The sequence below is a fragment of the Pectinophora gossypiella genome, chromosome 3 (genome assembly GCF_024362695.1).
Source record: "Pectinophora gossypiella chromosome 3, ilPecGoss1.1, whole genome shotgun sequence".
NCBI classification, from domain to species: domain Eukaryota; kingdom Metazoa; phylum Arthropoda; class Insecta; order Lepidoptera; family Gelechiidae; genus Pectinophora; species Pectinophora gossypiella.
This window is the reverse complement of record NC_065406.1, coordinates 7,191,049-7,210,565: the sequence shown is the minus strand read 5'-3', so window position 1 is coordinate 7,210,565 and position 19,517 is coordinate 7,191,049. Positions and strand designations below refer to the sequence as shown.

The following is a 19,517-nucleotide window of genomic DNA, read 5'->3' as shown; positions in this document are numbered from 1 at the left end:
TATCAGGGAAAGTCTTTACCGAACGTAATCATTAAGTACAGTAATGTTTCACATTCATAAACGTTTCACTTAATTTATCCACGAAACCAGACTGACGATAGGTCAAGTTACCAGACTAACAAGTCACTCGCGACGTGTAAACGGGGCTCCACATTATTTAGTAATAATATCAGGGAAAGTCTGTAATGGGCTGGATTGTAAATTGTTGTCGCAATCAATCTGCAAGTTTTACTTTTCCACGAACGGTGAAGTGACTGGGGACGTGAGTGATGTAAACGAGGCTCCGTGTAATTTAGGTAAGTAACTAATGGAAGAAACCGCGAATAATAAGGGAAATAAGTAGGATGGTACATCTGACACTTTATTTATTAGAAATAAAAGATTTTTAAGTCACGTTACATCGAGGGAATTTGGGAAAGTAGGTACTATATAGTGTGTAATGTATACTTTCACAAAGTTCGTCTTTATAAAATTTTTGAAAGAAAACGATTTCTATCATTTAAAATTTGCCGTAACAAAACGGTTGTCAACGCTTTGTTTTAAAGTATTTGTTTTCGTAAAATATTTAGTAGCGTCATTGTCTGGAACGAAAAGAAATATTTGAATGATCCATGCATCTTTTAGTCAGTTTAGTTAGAGATTCCGTCCTACGACATTCCCGTCCGTTCACGAGTAACATGACTACGTCCTGCCAACTTCCCTTTTAACCATACATTCCTCAAGGCACCAATAAGTACCTAACTACCAAAACATACTGCAGGCTTCACCTATCACAGTAGAATTTTAATTACTAATTAACTATCTTTTTAAACGTACATAAACTCACACTCGTTATCCTCAATGGGGAAAGGAAGTAATAACATAAAATAACATCACGTCTGTATTCTTAAAGGGATAGACAGAGTTGTATAACTTATACCTTCACTCCTCGTCAGCTATGTTTAAGTCCCATGTCCCATGGAAACCAGCCTATTGCCTGGGAGTCTTTTTCTTATATCGTGTGGGTTGTGAGGTGGAATACCAACCTCATCAACCCTGGTATCAGGGTTATTACTGAGCCGCCAAAGGCCCCTGACATGGCTCATGTAACGACTACGTACTTACATCAGTAAGTAGTAATCGGGACCGACGGCTTAACGTGCCTTCCGAAGCACGGATCTTACTTTCGACAATCAAGTGATCAGCCTGTAATGTCCTAACCAAAGTAGGGATCACAAAGTTATTTTTGTGATATGTCTCTACCAGGATTTGAACCCGGGACCGATGGTGTAGTAGTAATAGTAGTTATAAAAAACCCTGATCATGTAAACACATTTCCAAACTTCATTCATAAAACTTCAGGGAAAGTTGGTAATGGGCGGACGATGGTAATGAATCTCGTAACTCGTAACCATCCCGACTTACATAAACGACACTCATAATGTCACTGGGTCACTTTACTTACTTTTACTGCGACATTTTGATCAGACCAGATATTCGTAATTTGCAGGCAACACAGATTTTAGTTGAAATAAAAAAGAAAGCATACCAGACACTGAGAAGTGAGGGATTAAAAATGCCACATCAAAGCAATTCATCTTTAAAAGCAATATTGCAATTTGACATATGCGCATATAAAAGTAAGTGCGCAATGCAATCAAATGCAATATTGCTTTCTTAGATGAATTGCTTCGATGTGGCCATTTTAACCCCCCCAATGTCTATCTAAATAGGTAAATAACGCTCAGTAATGAATAGATATACCCAAAGTGATCATTGTTCTAATGATGATTTTCTCTCGTGTGGGTTGTGAGGTCAATAACCGACCATATCAACCCTGATGTCAAGAATACATGGCCCATGTATCGACTAGGTACATATTTCATAACTAAATAGTAGCCGGGACCGATTGCATAACGCGCCTCTGAAGGACGATTCATCATACTTTCAGAAAATCGGATGATCAGCCTGCAATAACCTAACCAATAATTAGGGATCACACAGAGTTTTTGTGATACTTATGTTCCCATCGTTTTAAGAACCCGGGAACTCTATATGACAAGTTCAGTTCAGTTACAGTTCTACAGAAGCGATTGAGGTCACATCTCTCCAAAAATCTATTTCACACGAATCTAAAAGACTAATTAAAATAAACCGCGTCACGTTCATAAAAATCTCAGTCGATTCTGTGGCCTCCATGGTCTAGTGGTTGAACGTTGGGCTCATGATCCGGAGGCCCCGAGTTCGAATCTCCGTGGCGACACATCTACAAAAATAATTTTGTGATTCCTAGTTTGGTTAGGACATTACAGGCTGATCACCTGATTATCAGAAAGTAAGATAATGCGCGCTTCGGAAGGCATGCTAAGCCGTTGGTCCCGGTTTCTACTTACACATGTGAATAAGTAATCGTTACATGAGCCACGTCAGGGGCCTTTGGCGGCTCAGTAATAACCGTGCCTTGAGGATTGATTACGTTTTAAATCCACCTCACAACCCGCTCGCAATGTGGAATGTTTTTCTCTGTTGTAGCACCAGTCTGAAACGGCCTTTAGGAACTGATCTAAAATAACCCTTTGAAGTAAACACTCGTTAATCGTAAGTAATTAAAAACTTTTACCTGACACTGCTACTAAATTGCTCATGTTACAATGTGGGCTACAATAAATTAAGTTTATACGCTGACTACATCATAATGTATTTACAAGTTCAACTTAATACGATTGCGTTGTTTATTACAGCAATGAAAAGCTGTGAGTAATGTAAAGAGTACAGGACTGTAGTCAGTCAAAGAGTATTTATTTTAGGAGCCAATATCACCGACCCGCGGATCTCCGTGTTGCTCGATGAATTAAAATATGTCGACAATGACTAGTGGTTTAAAAAGCGAGAATTCAGTTCCTCAAAAATAAATTTATCTTCCATACTTCGCTTCTTGTTTACGTCTGACTACCATTGGAGATTTGTTCCCATTGGAGACTATGGTAGAACATCCTAGCTAAAAGGGTAACAAGTAATATCTATACAATAATATTTTATTGCAGATATGTTTATTTATTCATTTAAAGCACTTTGCACCTAGGAAATCTTCAATATCTAATGACCTAGTCGATATCCCGTTATCTTTTTTTACAACATGCACATTTTTGAATAGTTAGTCCCCAACTCACTTGTAAAAGTATATACCTGACACCGTCAAATTCTGATGTGCTACGTGAAATGGTAATGGCATATATGTCGTGGCCAGATCGTAAAATGAAATGGTCATTTTCATGAAGTGGCCAACTTAAGTTGACCATATCGTTAATGTAGGCGGTGTCCATGCTATTTGGTGTAATAAAAAATTAAGCAAAATTAAAAATTTTGAAAAAACCCACGACGGTAAAAATCTCATCGAAAAAGAATAAAATAACTCAAAACCCCCGACTTAACCCAATTATTATGTAACGAAATATTATATTAGACTTAAAAATACTTTCTAAAAAGAGTTGATATCTCGAGACATCGGTAATAGATATACTTAAGTACCTAAACAATGAATATGGATGTTTACAGTTTTTTCCTAACGTGTCTGTTTCTCGAAAATATACTTAAATGTAGCGATAATAATTTTACCATAATACATAACCGAGGAATATCCGTCGGGGGCTGCCATTAACCCAGCTAAAAATTTTTCTAGTGACGTGAATACAATTATTGAAGAATTGTAGATGTTTAACGACGACATAAAATACACTTATGAGTATGATTAAATTTTTGTTGAAATTTCATATAGAAAAGGCAGCCCCCGACGGATATTCCTCGGTTATGTATTATGGTAAAATTATTATCGCTACATTTAAGTATATTTTCGAGAAACAGACACGTTAGGAAAAAACTGTAAACATCCATATTCATTGTTTAGGTACTTAAGTATATCTATTACCGATGTCTCGAGATATCAACTCTTTTTAGAAAGTATTTTTAAGTCTAATATAATATTTCGTTACATAATAATTGGGTTAAGTCGGGGGTTTTGAGTTATTTTATTCTTTTTCGATGAGATTTTTACCGTCGTGGGTTTTTTCAAAATTTTTAATTTTGCTTAATTTTATTTCAGACTTTTTAGAGAGCATATACGAATCATAATCTATATAATGTGTAGGTAAGATCACGCAAAACAATAAGTGTGATTCATCCTACCACATAATATTAAGTCCCTTATTATATATTATACAGTTGCTTTCTGTTTAAAGTTAACCTTTATAACACTCATCTGAGAACATGCACCAATCACCCACGAACTCATTCCTGAAATCCGCATTGAAATCAGACAATACGTTTTAATTTTAATAATATTGCAATATAAACGTTTCACACTAATATAGCAGCGCCTCCTAGTGAGTTAATTTCATAAGACTTATCTTAGACCATGCACCATTCAACTACGAACCCATTGCTGAAAACCGCATTGAAATCGGACAATTCGTTTTAATATTATTGCAATACTATTTTTCACTAATATTGTAGCACCCTCTAGTGAGTTAAAGACGTAATTTTTATTATTTGGGAACATGCAATAAGCTACCACGTACACATTGCCGAAAACAGAATTGTAATCGGACATTTCGTTTTGATTATATTGCAACATTGTTTTGCACTAATATTGTGGCGCCCCTAGTGAGTTACAGCCATGACACCTGTCTAAGAACATGAATTCATCAAACACAAACCCGCTATTGAAAAACCGCCTCAAAATCGGATCATTAGTTTAAAAGATAGGTGGTAACATTACTTTGCACAAACGCACACACAAACATCTCTCACCCTAAACGCATATAAATGCTCCGTTCCGTCGTGGGTAATAAATGTAATTAAAATTATACTAACCGTAATTAACAACACTTTGCTTTACTTAATACATAACATACATAAACTGCCTATATACGTCCCACTGCTGGGCACAGGCCTCCCCTCAATCAACCGGAGGGGGTATGGAGCATACTCCATCACGCTGCTCCACTGCGGGTTGGTGGAGGTGTTTTTACGGCTAATAGCCGGGACCAACGGCTTAACGTGCCCTCCGAAGCACAGAATCATCTTACTTTTTCGGACAATCAGGTGATTCAAGCCTGAAAAGTCCTTATCAAACAAAGGACAGTCTCACAAAGTGATTTCGACAATGTCCCCATCGGGAATCGAACCCGGAACACCAGATCGTGAGCCTAACGCTCTAACCACTAGACCACGGAGGCTGTTTACTTAATACTACCTGATTATTAAGTGATGGGTTCAACTTTATGAATTAAATGAGGATTAATTGGATGAATTTGATTCACTTGACCACACAATCCACGTGCCACTTATAGTCGATCTTGATTTTTCTTTAATCTTCGCCAATCACTTCGTATTAATTTATCTACAATTTATTGATTGTGATCTGGGATCTTCTCTGAAATCTGGCTCGAAGGACCATGAATATGCCATCAGGCAAAAAGGCATATCAATGCCTTTTTACTGATTTTTAAGGGATTTAGGTAGCAATGAAACAGCACCGTGTTCGACGTAATTACGTGTAATCAATGGAACCGGAAAAAAAAACGCCTGTCAAAAACAATTAACTAATAAAAACTATTGCAAATAAATTGCTATTATAAATTGAACAGGCGTTTCGGATAATATTTGTTCTAAACACTAATATTGTGGCGCCCCCTAGTGAGTTACAGACATGACACTTGTCTAATAACATGAACTCATCAAACACAAACCCGTTATTGAAAACCGCATCAAAATCGGATTATTAGTTTAGAAGATAATTAATAACATTTCTTTGCACAAACGCACACACAAACATCTCTCACCCTAAACGCATATACCTGCTCCGTTCCGTCGTGGGTAAAAATGCGAATTTCTAATATATATAGAAATAATGTTACTAATTTTATGATATTATTGCCAACGTTTGGCCATATCATGAAGTAATCATGCATTTAGTTGCTCATATCATTAAATGTTTTGTGTTCATTGATCTGGCCAAACCACAACATGATGTGGCCAACGAATGATATTCTATTTCATGCAATATGACCATTTCATGAAATGATCGAGCATATCATGAAATGATCAATTCTACGATCTGGCCACGACATATGCGTATTTTAGCATGCGAATTGAAAACGAACGATCCAAAATACGATTTTGGCAGGGCTAACATGCATAACGTGACACAGTTATTTTATCGATTCTGACGATATTATGTTGTATTGTCGATTGGTGCTAACGGTTCTGGTTGCGGCCCTGGAGCTAACAACTCGTGACAGATACAAATCATAACAAACAAAACAAATTATTATTATGTGTGTTTAGATGCTGTTACTTGCTCGTTTGGTAGTCGCATTATGTGTGTAATGTACTAACACATCAACTGACGGTGTGCTTGACATCTTTTACATTATTATTTTGATTTGTTCTTTTTTTGTGTTTTTGTCTGTTGCTGTTGCAGTTTCTTGTCACACCTTGCGAAATGACGTAAATTAAAAATATATATATTGACCTTCAACAAGTTTATCCATGATAATTACGTTGAATAAATGATTCTGATTTATATTTTTGTCAATAAACATGTCGTCAAACCCCAAACGAACCAACCTTCCATACTTAGTTATTCATAGAAAAAAGTCGACTAAGTGTCTTTCGTATTACGGTTTCGGACCCAAAACTATCAGCTTTCATAAATTTAGTAAAAAATATTTGCAGAAAGTTACATTACATTTGCAAATTGTAGGCTTGAGTCACTTGATTGTCTGAAAAGTAAGATGGAGTCCGTGCTTCGGAGGGCACGTTAAGCCGTTGGTTCCAGCACAAAAAACGCATTCATCAACCTGCAGTGGAGTAGCGTGGTGAAGTATGCTGCACAAGCACTCGGAGTTGATTTAAGGGTAACCTGTGCACAGCAATGGAACGTACAGTCATGAGCAAAATAGTGTACCCACTTTAGGACTTTGTCGCACTAACATATTTGACATTTAGTGAGACTTACAGTTCAATTTGTCAAAAGAGTTAATGTGACATGGTACCAAAGGGTATACATATTAATGCTCGTGACCGTACATAGACGTTTATATTATGTTCTGCTATGTAAAGTAACATACATTATCATTGGATATAAATAATATTTGATATACAATTTTTTTCTTGGTGTACACGTGAATGTAGATTTTATTGATATATAATTAGAAGTTTTGTAGTAGAGCAGGGGGAGCATGACACAAATTGCTTCTATAAATTGAACAAATGAATGTATTATGCGGTTAGTTGAAAGTCCGCTCAGCATAAGGTGTCTAGTCCTTACTCAGCCCATGTGTTGCGTGACAACTGGGTGACAGTTGCGACATTATCCCGTACGTTTGTCTCGCTGCCCACTCCCCATAGACAGGGGTCGCTTATCATGATATATACTGGACCTTAATACGAAAGAAACGTTTACGCTTGCCTGATAAGGGACTGGACAGGCAATTAAAATGAACAGTGACGGAATGATAATTTTAAGCATGATTTTATTAATTAAGTAGGATATAATAATATAATTGAATCCACCAACTCGCAGTGGAGCAGCGTGGTGGAGTATGCTCCATACCCCCTCCGGTTGTTTGAGGGGAGGCCTGTGCCCAGCAGTGGGACGTATCTAGGCTGTTTATGTTATGTTATATAATTAATTAATTTCTTAGTTAATATCGATAGAGCCAATGAGCCGAAAACAATTTAAAAATATTAGCGTGATGCTCCCTGGCCGGACCGCTAATAATAAAATATTCATTTTCTTCCAATGCTTTGATGTACTTACTATTTTTTGAGCCGTGGTAACCCAGTCGGTAGAACGCTTGCCTCTCACTTTGAGGTCGCAGGTTCGAATCCAGCACAGGCCTAACCCACATTCCCGAGAAATGTATTTTCGGAAGTATGTGCATGACCTAACCTGTGTTGGGCTGATTTTCCCTTCACGGGTTAAAAACCAGACCTGTCATATCATCAGGTTAGGTAAGCGAACCCTGTGAAAAAATTGGATAATGCTAGAGATGATGAAGCTTTGATGGTAGAGATTATGTAATTTTTATTGATATAATTAGAAGTTGTGCAGATACTAATAGTGTTACTAATACCTTATTATTATCTTCAGAAAACTATGATAATTAACTAAATGTAAATAAAACGTATTTTCTTATTAATTTTTCTTGAGATAGACCTGTATGACCTGCCTAAGCTGATTGAAAAATTTATATACATATATATATACTCATCATCTCGATATCCCGTTTGCAGAGGGTCCGCTTGCTACCCTAATAATTTGACAAGATTCGAGAAATGTATACATATATGCGTATATGTATATTCATGGACAATTTATTTATTATTATCCCTTTTGCTTGTTTACGAGTAGTGAATACGGCGAGATGCGAGATTGCGCGAGAGTGTGTCGCGGGCAACCTCGACACACATGGCGCCCGTGCGCCGTGACCCCACCAGCCCCAATAACGGGATGCACTTGACTTTCAGCGCTTACGCAGCCTTCTGGTGCGATACTGATACGGACATAACGACAGACTGATAATCCCTATATGTGTGAAAAGAAGCACTTCAGATTCTTTAAACCAGTCTCATTTATTAGTGAAGGATGGCGCATGCGTACTGCTTTTACATTGATGCTGATTATAGACGGCGATACGGCCACCACCTATCACGATAGTCTAACAGAAAGGTCGGTGAGGCGGGGATCTCAAGTTCATCTTCCGATGGATGTACATCTGACTTGTCCACTTGGAGTATAGTCGTGAGGATTTGATATGTAATACCTTGTTTTAGATTTACGCGGTTATTGGTGCTAATTCCTGTAAATACCATCTAATTTTATTTTAAGTTATATCTGTCATTTTCTTATCCGCCGAAAAGGAAAGGGACGGGTAATCGACAAGCATAAAATTTATGGAACACAAGTCAATTTTAAGCACAAATCTAAACCAACCGTCTAAAAATTTTACATCAGTCAATAACCCGACACAGTTAGGTAAGTAGACATCACGTCAAACGGATTGCAAACCAGCGACGTACCTTTTTGATTCGCCCGGGTTATTCATTCATTTACTCATTCTTCTTAAAATTAAGAGCTGTGAATCATCCGTCCCTTTCCTTTTCGACGGATATGAAAATGACGGATATAACTTAAAATAAAATTAGGCGGTGTCTGCAGGAATCGGGGCCATTATCATAATTAAAACACATAACTTACCTACCTATATGCCTTACTGAGATCGGAGCAAATCGAATAAGTACAAATAGGTATAATATACTCACGACACACAAATAAAATCTCCAAATCATTCGGATAAGTATTGCCGATTTCGCATGACCGAAAAAAATGTAAAGATCCAAATGTAACCCGAAACTTTGTAAGAAATATGATACCAATAAAAAACAATTACTATTGTAACATAACACCAGCATGTTGACAAAGTTTCTGTCCTGTGTACGTTACAATAAGCTATAAGGAGAAATATTTTAATCCAGTGAGGCCGGATGAAAGCACGCGCGGTTGCAAGGTGAAACCATCGTCCTTCACGCTGTGCACCTAAGGTGGTGAAATAATGAGACAATTATTTTTTTACTGTCGCTTTTATGACATGGGAAAAACAATTGTTGTGGCTCTATCTCAAATCTGTTCTTATACGTGTAAAGCAACGGCCTCCGTAGTCTAGTGGTTAGAGTGTTGATCTCTCGATCTGGAGGTCTCGGGTTCGTTCGTTGAGTTGTTCTTCGTCTATCATGTGGTTTGTGAGGTGAATTACCAACCTCATCAACCCTGGTGTCAGGGTTTTTGAACCGCGAAAGGCTTACACTTACTTACTTACATCAGTAAGTAGTAACCGGGATCAACGGCTTAACGTGGCTTTCGAAGCACGGATCATCTTACTTTTTGGACAATCAGGTGATCAGCCTGTAATGTCCTAACCAAACTAGGGATCACAAAGTGATTTTTGTGATATGTCCCCACTGGCATTCGAACCCGGGAACTCCGGATTGTGAGCCTAACGCTCAACCACTGGACCACAGAGGCCGTTTCTATAGGTTAAAAACCTGTAATTGGTTTTAATAAAACTATTTTTTTATATTTTTTAGGTTTTCCATGTAATAAATAAATAGTACAGTATACCGCGTACCTGCGACCGAATACCCAAACAAAGGTATTTATAAAGTTCATGACCTATGGTATAATAAGAGCCAAAGATAAAACGATGCATGAGAAACAAAACCGACCTTCAAACACGGAACCTTTAATATCTTTCGCATAAGTAGGTAATACTTACCGTAACATGAAACGTAATATGACTGTCGGTACTTTTCGGTTATTTGATTCTAAGATATAGAACACTGTGAAAAGTAGAGCTTGATGTAAATTTGTAGATTGAATTGATAACTGGATCAAAACGATGAATGAATCGCGAATATCTTCTATTATAAATAATATTTCGAGGTCACGGCATATTATTATACTTATCCTATTATAATACTTATATTTCTGAGGTTTTCCTTGCAAGCTACTTATCCTGAAGCTGCAGTAGTTTTAGAAGGCCGAGACATTCGTATAAAAAATGACTTTTCAAAGTGTAACTACGTTACCAACTGTATACGTATTTTTTTGAGTTTTATCTGAAATTAAGGAAATCAGGAAATTCACCATATGTTGAAGAACCCTATAAGTTAAAGTTTTTGGATTCGACCTCCTACGGAGTGCGAGAAGCAAAATGTTAAGTCTTGTCAGATAATTCACATTTTATTGGGGAAAAACGACCTCAGTTCCGGAACCCTAAAAATAACTTACACACGATATTCAGATAACTTACGACAGACCTATATGGCCGAGGGCTGCGTGACCTACGTGAAGCAGCCTTTTAAGGATCGGCGCCAGCGCAGCCGTGATGCAAGCAGCTACTGGCCGTCTAGGGGCTGTACATAATTTAGGTCGTTACGGATTTCAGTTGTATACTGATTTTTGAGAAATGTGTGTTGAAAGTAATTGATTTGATGGTTGATACGAGAGATAAGGTGTGCAGATATGCGCATATTTATGTCGATCATGACAGAATGGTTTATGTCATCTGAAATTCACAATACAAAATACTTATTCGTTTTTGAATAATCTAATTGCATACCTTGTCTAAGCTCAATCAGGCTGATAATTATGTAACAGACGTGTTATAAAAATGTCACGTATTGGCACCAAGTCTATTATTGTTCAAGGCCTGATAGGAGGCGATAAACCTCATTGCGTACGCGCCGCATGCAGGTTTGGGAACGCACGCGCAAAGTATCAAGAGTTATTCGAGCCATTCCGCGATCGTCCCATTAATAAATCGCACAACGTACATGACTGGATGCCATTTTAAGGTCTGAATGACTTACCAAAAAGGGTAGGGAATGGTTCAGATATTCTTGTGTTTAAATGCCGACACGCTTGTGAATGCTTATTGCCGGTCAAAAATATTACGCGTTGAACTCTTTTACATTCCTAAACAGTTGAAGCTTTTCTTTATTATCTGTAAGGAAAATATAATACATAAACAGTTTAAAAATAGTGTATTGAAGTTGAAATAAATAAAATAAAAAAATAAAAAAAATAAACATATTTGTCAAAATTGGTCTAGTAATTTCATTGCAATACCGAAAAATTAAATTTTCACATTTTGTTCTATTACGTAAGTATTTCGTTTAACTAATATCACATTTCTTTCTTTTCAGTTGGAAAACGTCCAGTGCTGTTTGGACTTCCTTCACGCCCAAAAAGTCCAAGGGCTAGAACAAGTTACTGCAGTTGATATTCGAGACGCCAAACTAAAAGCGGTGTTGGCGCTATTTTTCGCCCTAAGCAGACATAAACAAGCCACAAAACAGCGAACAGCGCCACCTAGCGGTAATGCGTCGAACGTCGGCAGAAACTCCAGCGACGACGGGTCATTGAGCTCCGTCCAACGAATAACAGGTGGCAGCAGCGATGAAGTTTTGACGGCCTGCGGAAATTCAGCTGAAATGACAACTTTAACAGCAAATAGGTGAGTGATTAACTATTATTGTTTTTATAATCTTCGTAGCTCTTAATTTATTAGAATTATGGTTATATAGATTGGATGAAGTTTATTATGTTAGGCTTGTTTAGCGCCATCTGTTACCGAGTAGCGGAACTACTATTTGAACACTAGGACCATTTTCGTCACGCATTGTTATAAAATATCACGAGATGGCGCTGTGTCATATTCAAACTTTTTCAGTTTCCTAAAATAAGGTCTTGGATCTATTCTGTGGTGATTATTTACTAAGTTCAAAATTAAATTACTTTTCACTAAACATTTTCAGTTAAGAGTGGCAGATTCCAGGCTCCTGGTTTTAATATCAAAACTACAATTCATCTTTTATCTCACGCTGATGATCCATGTTGGGGTTAACTGACACAAAACGTGTGAGCCAATTATAGGTAGTTTATGTGTCTATTATATAATTATTATTATAATTATTAGTACGAATTCTATTCTCATGCATATTTAGTTCATTTATTGTAAAATAAAAATAATAATAATTCTTTACACCTACGCCTTTTCACGCAGAGGATCTGTACCTACGTGAGTTTAACTATGTTCTTATCCTTTGAACAAATTATAGGCAAAGGGAACTATTTCCACTTAACTTTATAACAAGTAAACAGTATACCGTGCGGGTCGTGATCCCAGCTGCCGGTCGCGATTTCTCAACGAGACAGCAAGTTGAGCACGAGCAGCGCGACGGCGCGGGCGCCCACTAAACCAGTAACATTACTCATAAGGGTTACCATTTTATATTTATACTTCTAGCATAGAATAAGAAATAATACTACGTCTTCTAGACTGGACTGGAAACTAGATCGGGCCGACTAGCCGATTAGTCGGCCCCAGAAACCCGATAGTCGCCAAATTTCCAGTTAGTAACGTATAAGAAAATACCGTATAAAAAGTAATTACACGAAACTATAAAGAACAAATCAACATCAGCAATTATTATTGTCATTGTCAAAAAAATCTTTACTGGTGGTTGTCACTTTTGGTCATAAATATTACAAGTAGATAATATAATTTCTTATTCTTCCGTGAATATCGGTCTTACTTAGTATGTTAATATTGTTAAATTCATATTCATGGAGTTTTCTCATATAGCTCAGGTATTCAACGCCGACTAGTTGGCGACTAATCACCGACTATAATATTGGCAGCTTTCCCGACTAGTCGGCGTCTACCTGGGCTTGTCGTAAAAACCGACAAAGGGATCGTGTCCTTTATTACGAGATGAACCTGATATGGGTGATGTACTCCGTATCAATACTTGCTGCAAGTTGTATAGATGTAGGTACGGATTATTTGTGGCATGAGTGCCCGTATACGGGCGTGAGATGCTTTTGAACGCATTTTATAGAATAATATTTGTTTTTTCTGTTTCGTATTATCGTACGTTTACTGTTCGACGCCGTCCTACAAAATTACGAAAGCAGATCAACCGCTGTGACAGCCCTGCTCAAGTTGGCGTTTATAAATAAGCTCGCTTACCGAGTGCATCCACTTTGGGATTATTAACGCGTCCGAATTGAAACGCACCAGACCGTCAAGACATCGTTTGAAGATTGAGGCATCCTTAAACTAGCCGGCAAATGTAACGGAAGATCGGAAATGCCTACCGCAGAAGCGAGAAAAGATAATACTTCACTAGTCCAGTGACAGTTCTAATTCTGTACAGCGCCCTCTATTGGCGAGTTGCCGAGATGATGGTCATTACGCGTTTACTCATGTTCTATGTTAGTAAACAAAGAGGTTCGTTCTGAACTTATTACCGACTTAAAATAGCAAGTTCAATGCTTCGAAGTTACAGTAAACACTAAACGTGTCTATTTCAGTGCGTTTGAGCGATTAACTGCTAGGTATTTGTAATGAGTTTCCTATATCGATTTTCTGGGAAATTACCTACAGTTTTAGTCATAGCATGAGTTTTGTTATTACTTTCTTACATGAATAAATGGCAGTCAAACACATAACCCTCCTTTTTCTTCCGCCATAGTGGGATAAATACCTGATTATCGAATAGCTTGTTTAGATACTCTGATTCCAATTTTGTGGTTTTTCAAAGACACCGCGCAAACCAACGTAACCAAGAAAATCATAAAATAACAGCGATATTTTTGAGGGCAAAGTCGTAGAATCAGACTGTTTACCGACAGATAAAGGTTGTAAAAAGTCCAATATAGCGTTCCTAGAAATAGCAAGCGAGATAAGACAGTGAGAATAATCCACATGGATTTCTGTAAAGCCGTCTGTACCTACTTATATAACAAACTAGATTTCCGCTGCGACTTCATTCGGATGGGTTTTGGTTATCGCAAGCGGTAGGTAAGCTTGATTTCTAGACACATTTAGAGTAAATTTGTCTTAAGGGCCCTCTACGAGTGGGCATCAGCTCTACACACGCCTTCCAAAAAAAAAGTCCGGGACTGCATCTCCTATACTCAAAGGTGGCCTGGAAAATTATGCTATTTAGCTGCCTTTTGTACTTTTTCTATCTCTCTTTTGTTTCGTATTTTGTATTTCCTATATGCGTAATAACGTATTTGTTTTGTTATGTTACTATGTACCTATATGACTACGAGAAATATACCTAATGTGAAATAGGTATTGATTATGTGCTTACCCACCTACTACACAGCAATTACCAAGTGTCAGTGAGCTTTGCAGAGTTTTGTGAGATAACAGTTTAAGAGTAGAGACATTTAGTAATTTGGTGGTAACGTAATTTGTTTTGACGTTTAGTCTTCTTCTTTTATCGTGTGGGTTGTGAGGTGAATTACCAACCCCATCAACCCAGGTGTCAGGGTTATTATTGAGCCGCCATAGCCCCCTGACATGGCTCATGTAACGACTACTTACTTAAGTACATCAGTAAGTAGTGACCGGGACCAACGTTTAGTAAAAAGTATCTAATTTGACTCAATCGTCTAATAATCCTATTTTTTTTTGTTTGTTGTAATTTATGATGAGTGCCTGCGGGAGCGTCGGTCAATGCAACCCTGATGACACAATGCGAGGATGTCAGTGTCACGGCTACCAAACCTGACTCACGACAAAGGCCTAACAAGGCATTGTTCACTTCTTTGCGTCTGCGCATCGACGCCGGCGCACGTGCATCTATATTGCCCGTAACCATAGTAACGACGAATTACTTTAATTTTCATTGTCAACACATTATGTTGGTCGTTAAAGGAGTTGTGATGTGGATGGTTATGGAAGTATTGATGAGAAGTGAAGGAATGTTGAATCGAGAGAAATAACTTTTTGTTATTCTTTTACATAGGAACAAATTATATTAGCTATAAAGTTTAAGTCATCATCATCAATTTAAGAGCCACGCTCTTGTCGGTGTAGCATTTTCCATTCCAGTCTATCAAAGGCCAATTCCTTGACATCCCTATAAGACACGACGTTAACCTTTTCTTCTTTTTTTTTTCTTTTTTAAAGTTTAAGTATTAGGTGGATATTACGTTATAAAATATCCGTGACAACAAATAAATTAAGTACCTAATAATAATGAATTCAAAAGCGAGAGCTGCACAGAAGCAGTAGCCAACTCCCACCAGTTTTTCTGTTAGGTGAACAACCGTGGCACGCCACAATGGAACCACTTTCCTTACCGGGACACTCCTTGTACGGCAGCTGCGCATCGGCGCATGCGCATACAATACTAAATGCCATAGTGTGCGGTGCTCAGTTGAGATGGGAATAAGTTGTTTACTCTGTTGGAAACGGGGTAGCTTAGTGGATAGAGGTCGGGAGATTACTTTAGAGGCATGTAGGTTCGGTACCGGAACTACAACTATAATACAGCGTCACGCCTGTATTCCCGAAGGGGTAAGCATAGTTGTATAGTACATCCACTCCTTACCAGCTATGTTTAAGTCCCATATAATAGAGGGCGAGCCTATTGCCATACTCTCTCTTTATTTAAGGGCTGCGCTCTTGTCGGTGGAGTAATCGCCATTCCTCCCTTCTTTCCGCCGGTGTTTTTTCGTGGTACTGCCAATAACCGGGCACAAATCCAAGTGATATCAATTATCTATCCAATCATGAATTCAAACTCAAAGTCAAATATGGGACTAGCTTCTAAATTGTAACTTTCCTTGGGAAATATGGTTCATGTCGTTGACAAGTTTAGATACACCATAAATGCATGCAATCAGTGCATATTATTATATAGAAGCACAACCGTAAGGCTGCGTTTCCAAAGGTCAAATCCGCACATCTCCGCTCTTCTCCGCCCATCTCCGCGCCAGTGGAAACCCGGCCTAATCCGCATCACTATCTATATCTCCCTATACATAGGATTACGACAGTTCAGTTTAGCCTTTCCTATAAAAGAAGAAAAAGACGTTGTGATAGTATCAATAAGTATACATTTTGCAAAATAAGCTCTCAAATCTTATATTATAAAAATCTTATATCAAAATTTGAAATAAATAAATAAAATCGTTGAGTCTTTCGAAAGTTTCCAATCAACTACATCTGCTAGGCAACGAGTCTACCAGCGACATTATAAAAATAATAAAAAAATAAAATAGTTTTAACTTCGTTGTTGAAGCCCAGGAAGTAGGTAACTAAAGTACTTGTGTTGGGAATTACTCGCAACTCCCTCAATGGAACTGAAAACCAACCCGTACATTTCTATGGTTAAGCATATAATAAAATAAAAAATATATTTTAAATAAAAGTGTGTCCATGTATGGGTAAGTGTGATGTGCGTGAGTGAGTGAGGTATGTGTGTGGATACGTGAGAGAGATCTCGTATGTGTGTGTGTGTGTGTGTGTAAAGCTGGGGGTTAAAATGTCCACTTCGAAGCAATTCATCTAAGAAAGCAATATTACAATGTATTTGACATTTGTTTGCATTGCGCACTTACTTTTATATGCGCAATTGTCAAATTGCAATATTGCTTTCTTAGATGAATGGCTTCGATGTGGCCATTTTAACCCCCCTGAGCTTGGTTCGGAAAACTCAACTCGTTTTAAAAACCATCGGCAAAAGTTGAAGCCGGGGTACTAATGTTGAGTTTCCGCTGTCGCTAAGCAATTAAATAAGTTAAGGGGAACCGGGGAGAACGGGCTACTCAGTGCCACGTGCCTTAGATTACATCTAGCAGATTTGTGAAGGCTGTATTTGTAATTTGTGACGCAAATTACTGGAGCTAAATAAATAGCTCTGGCAAAATGTTATTACTTAGGGAAATCTTAATATTTTCTGAAATGGCTGAGTTTATATAATTTTCTATGAAAAAATATTTTCTAGAAAGCAGTCTAGACTAAGTCAGAAATCTTTAAAACTAGTAAATAACGAAAGTAATGTTAGCTGCCTTTCATGGAAAACTAATTTAGTCTTTACTTTTCGCAGAAATAACTTCAATATTTATTACGCATTGTTACGGTTGCCCTTTTCTTTCTTTCTAGATTACGAGAATAGTATATAAAGCGAAGGTTTGTGGTAGGGCTGGTAGAGGAAGACCTAGAAGGACGTACATTGACCAAATTGGACATGTCCTTAGAAAAGATTCAGTATAATATACTCTGAACCGGCGTGCGTGTATGAAACAATTGATGAATGTAGAAGATGCAGTCTGCTTCTCCGGTGGGATCTCTGCTTACACCGGGTTAAGCAGTGAATCCAATAACTCTTGTAGGTGACTACTTGTAGATAATCCGTCTTCTTTAATATGCCTATGCCATCATAGTAAGCAGCATGAAATATTCCACTTTTCTTTCCCATTCCTGACCACTCATAGAACAAGCATTGTAAAAAAACAATAAAAAAAAAATAGAACGCTCAATCGTCGACAAACCACCAACTCAACAACACAGAAACTTATCAAACGGCGTACTATTTCTACCCGATTGCGGAGAACCAAAAAGAAGTGTTATGTTCAGAAAGAAATGCTTATTGGTTTTGGAAGCCATCAAAACCGAATCAACCGATCTAATAACGATTACGCCAAAGATCATATTTATTAGAGAGAAATAAATTAGCAATTTACATTTACGAGTTTTCTCTCTTCGGCGGAATCATGCGCATGGTTCAGATGTCATACAAGCAGCCGCTACGCGTCAACAAGTATTTGTTTGGACACACTCGTCTACCGTTCGGCTCCATCAACAAACATCTTAGGACCCTCACGAGTGTAGAAACGATCTTCTATAAACACTGCTTTGCCGTGATGATCGATCGAGTATACTTGACAAACTGTGTCTTAGCTTAGTGATCGATAACAAATAGGTATGCGGACATTGCGCTTATCAGGACTGTGATCTAACAAACTTTAATAAAGTTGTGTGGAGTCGTATTACTTTTATATACTTATTCATTGTTTGTAAGTAGTTGTATTTAGTTGTAGTAGTTTAATTATACTTATTAATTAATTGACTTCAAAAAAGGAGCTTATTTGTTGCGAGGTTGTTTATCAATCTCATCAATACTTTGTTTTAAGTTTACGCGGTTATTATAATAATTAAAACACATAATAACAGGTTCTTACCGCGTTTAAAGTAGGGATATGAGACTCCCGACCTACTCCACTCCAATCTCATCAGTCATCCCGTGATCATCACTTGCAACAGTGTCGAAATATCGGGAGTCTCATATCCCTACTTTAAACGCGGTAAGAACCCGTTATTATGTGTCTCATCAATACTGTCTAAATTACAATAAAGCCACCAGAATCGCTGTAATTATATTGTCACTAAGTAATTACATAGTTTACACCAATGCCAAAACTGTTAGTTATCAAATTCAGCCTACCCCGATAAATGTAACTGGCGTGATAGGTATGGTATGTACGCTAGCGGCGTACAGCGATGTCGTCCAGAGCTGGCCGCGATTTGGTTTACGATCGCTCGCCAAGAGCGAGCCCCCGTTGAAACTTCCACTTATTAAACTGCACTCTTTATGTCCTCGTAAATTACGTGTTATGAGTTCAATGCTTCGTTTAATCCAGAATATTTGGTGCCCGTAAAACAGGGATTGGGCGAGTGACGAAAAAACGTTCGAACAATGAACACCTTAACAGACATGTTTGGCAGGAAAGAAGTAAGTGAATTATAAACTTATTATATATATGTATGTATCTACCAACTTATGAATGTCACTGAACTTTTCTTAAAGGGCTGTACTGATTTTGACGAATATTTTTTACAGATTCGATCATATAGATCGTGATCATTATTTAATAAATCCAATTACCTCACTATTAACGGTCTTACTATTCGTGGTCCAGTGGTTGAGCGCTGGGCTCACAAAAATCACTTTGTGATCCCTAGTTTGGTTACGACATTGCAAGCTGATCACCTGATCCGTGCTTCGGAAGGCACGTTAAGCCGTTGGTCCCGGTTACTTACTTACTGTTGTGAGTATGTGGTCGTTACATGAGTCATGACAGGGCCCTTTGGCGGGTCAATAGTAAC

The 19,517-nt window shown here is 37.8% G+C and overlaps 1 protein-coding gene across 3 annotated transcripts in view; it reads left to right on the top strand.

Moving 5' to 3' along the window:
- The window catches only part of LOC126381753 (protein sickie), a 149,404-nt gene that overhangs the window by 24,862 nt on the left and 105,025 nt on the right, over positions 1 to 19,517 (top strand). For all 3 annotated transcript variants that reach the window (XM_050031214.1, XM_050031212.1, XM_050031211.1), the window contains exon 3: positions 11,749 to 12,059. In XM_050031214.1, coding sequence (XP_049887171.1) covers positions 11,749 to 12,059 — 311 coding nt within the window. The remainder of the gene's footprint in view (positions 1 to 11,748; positions 12,060 to 19,517) is intronic.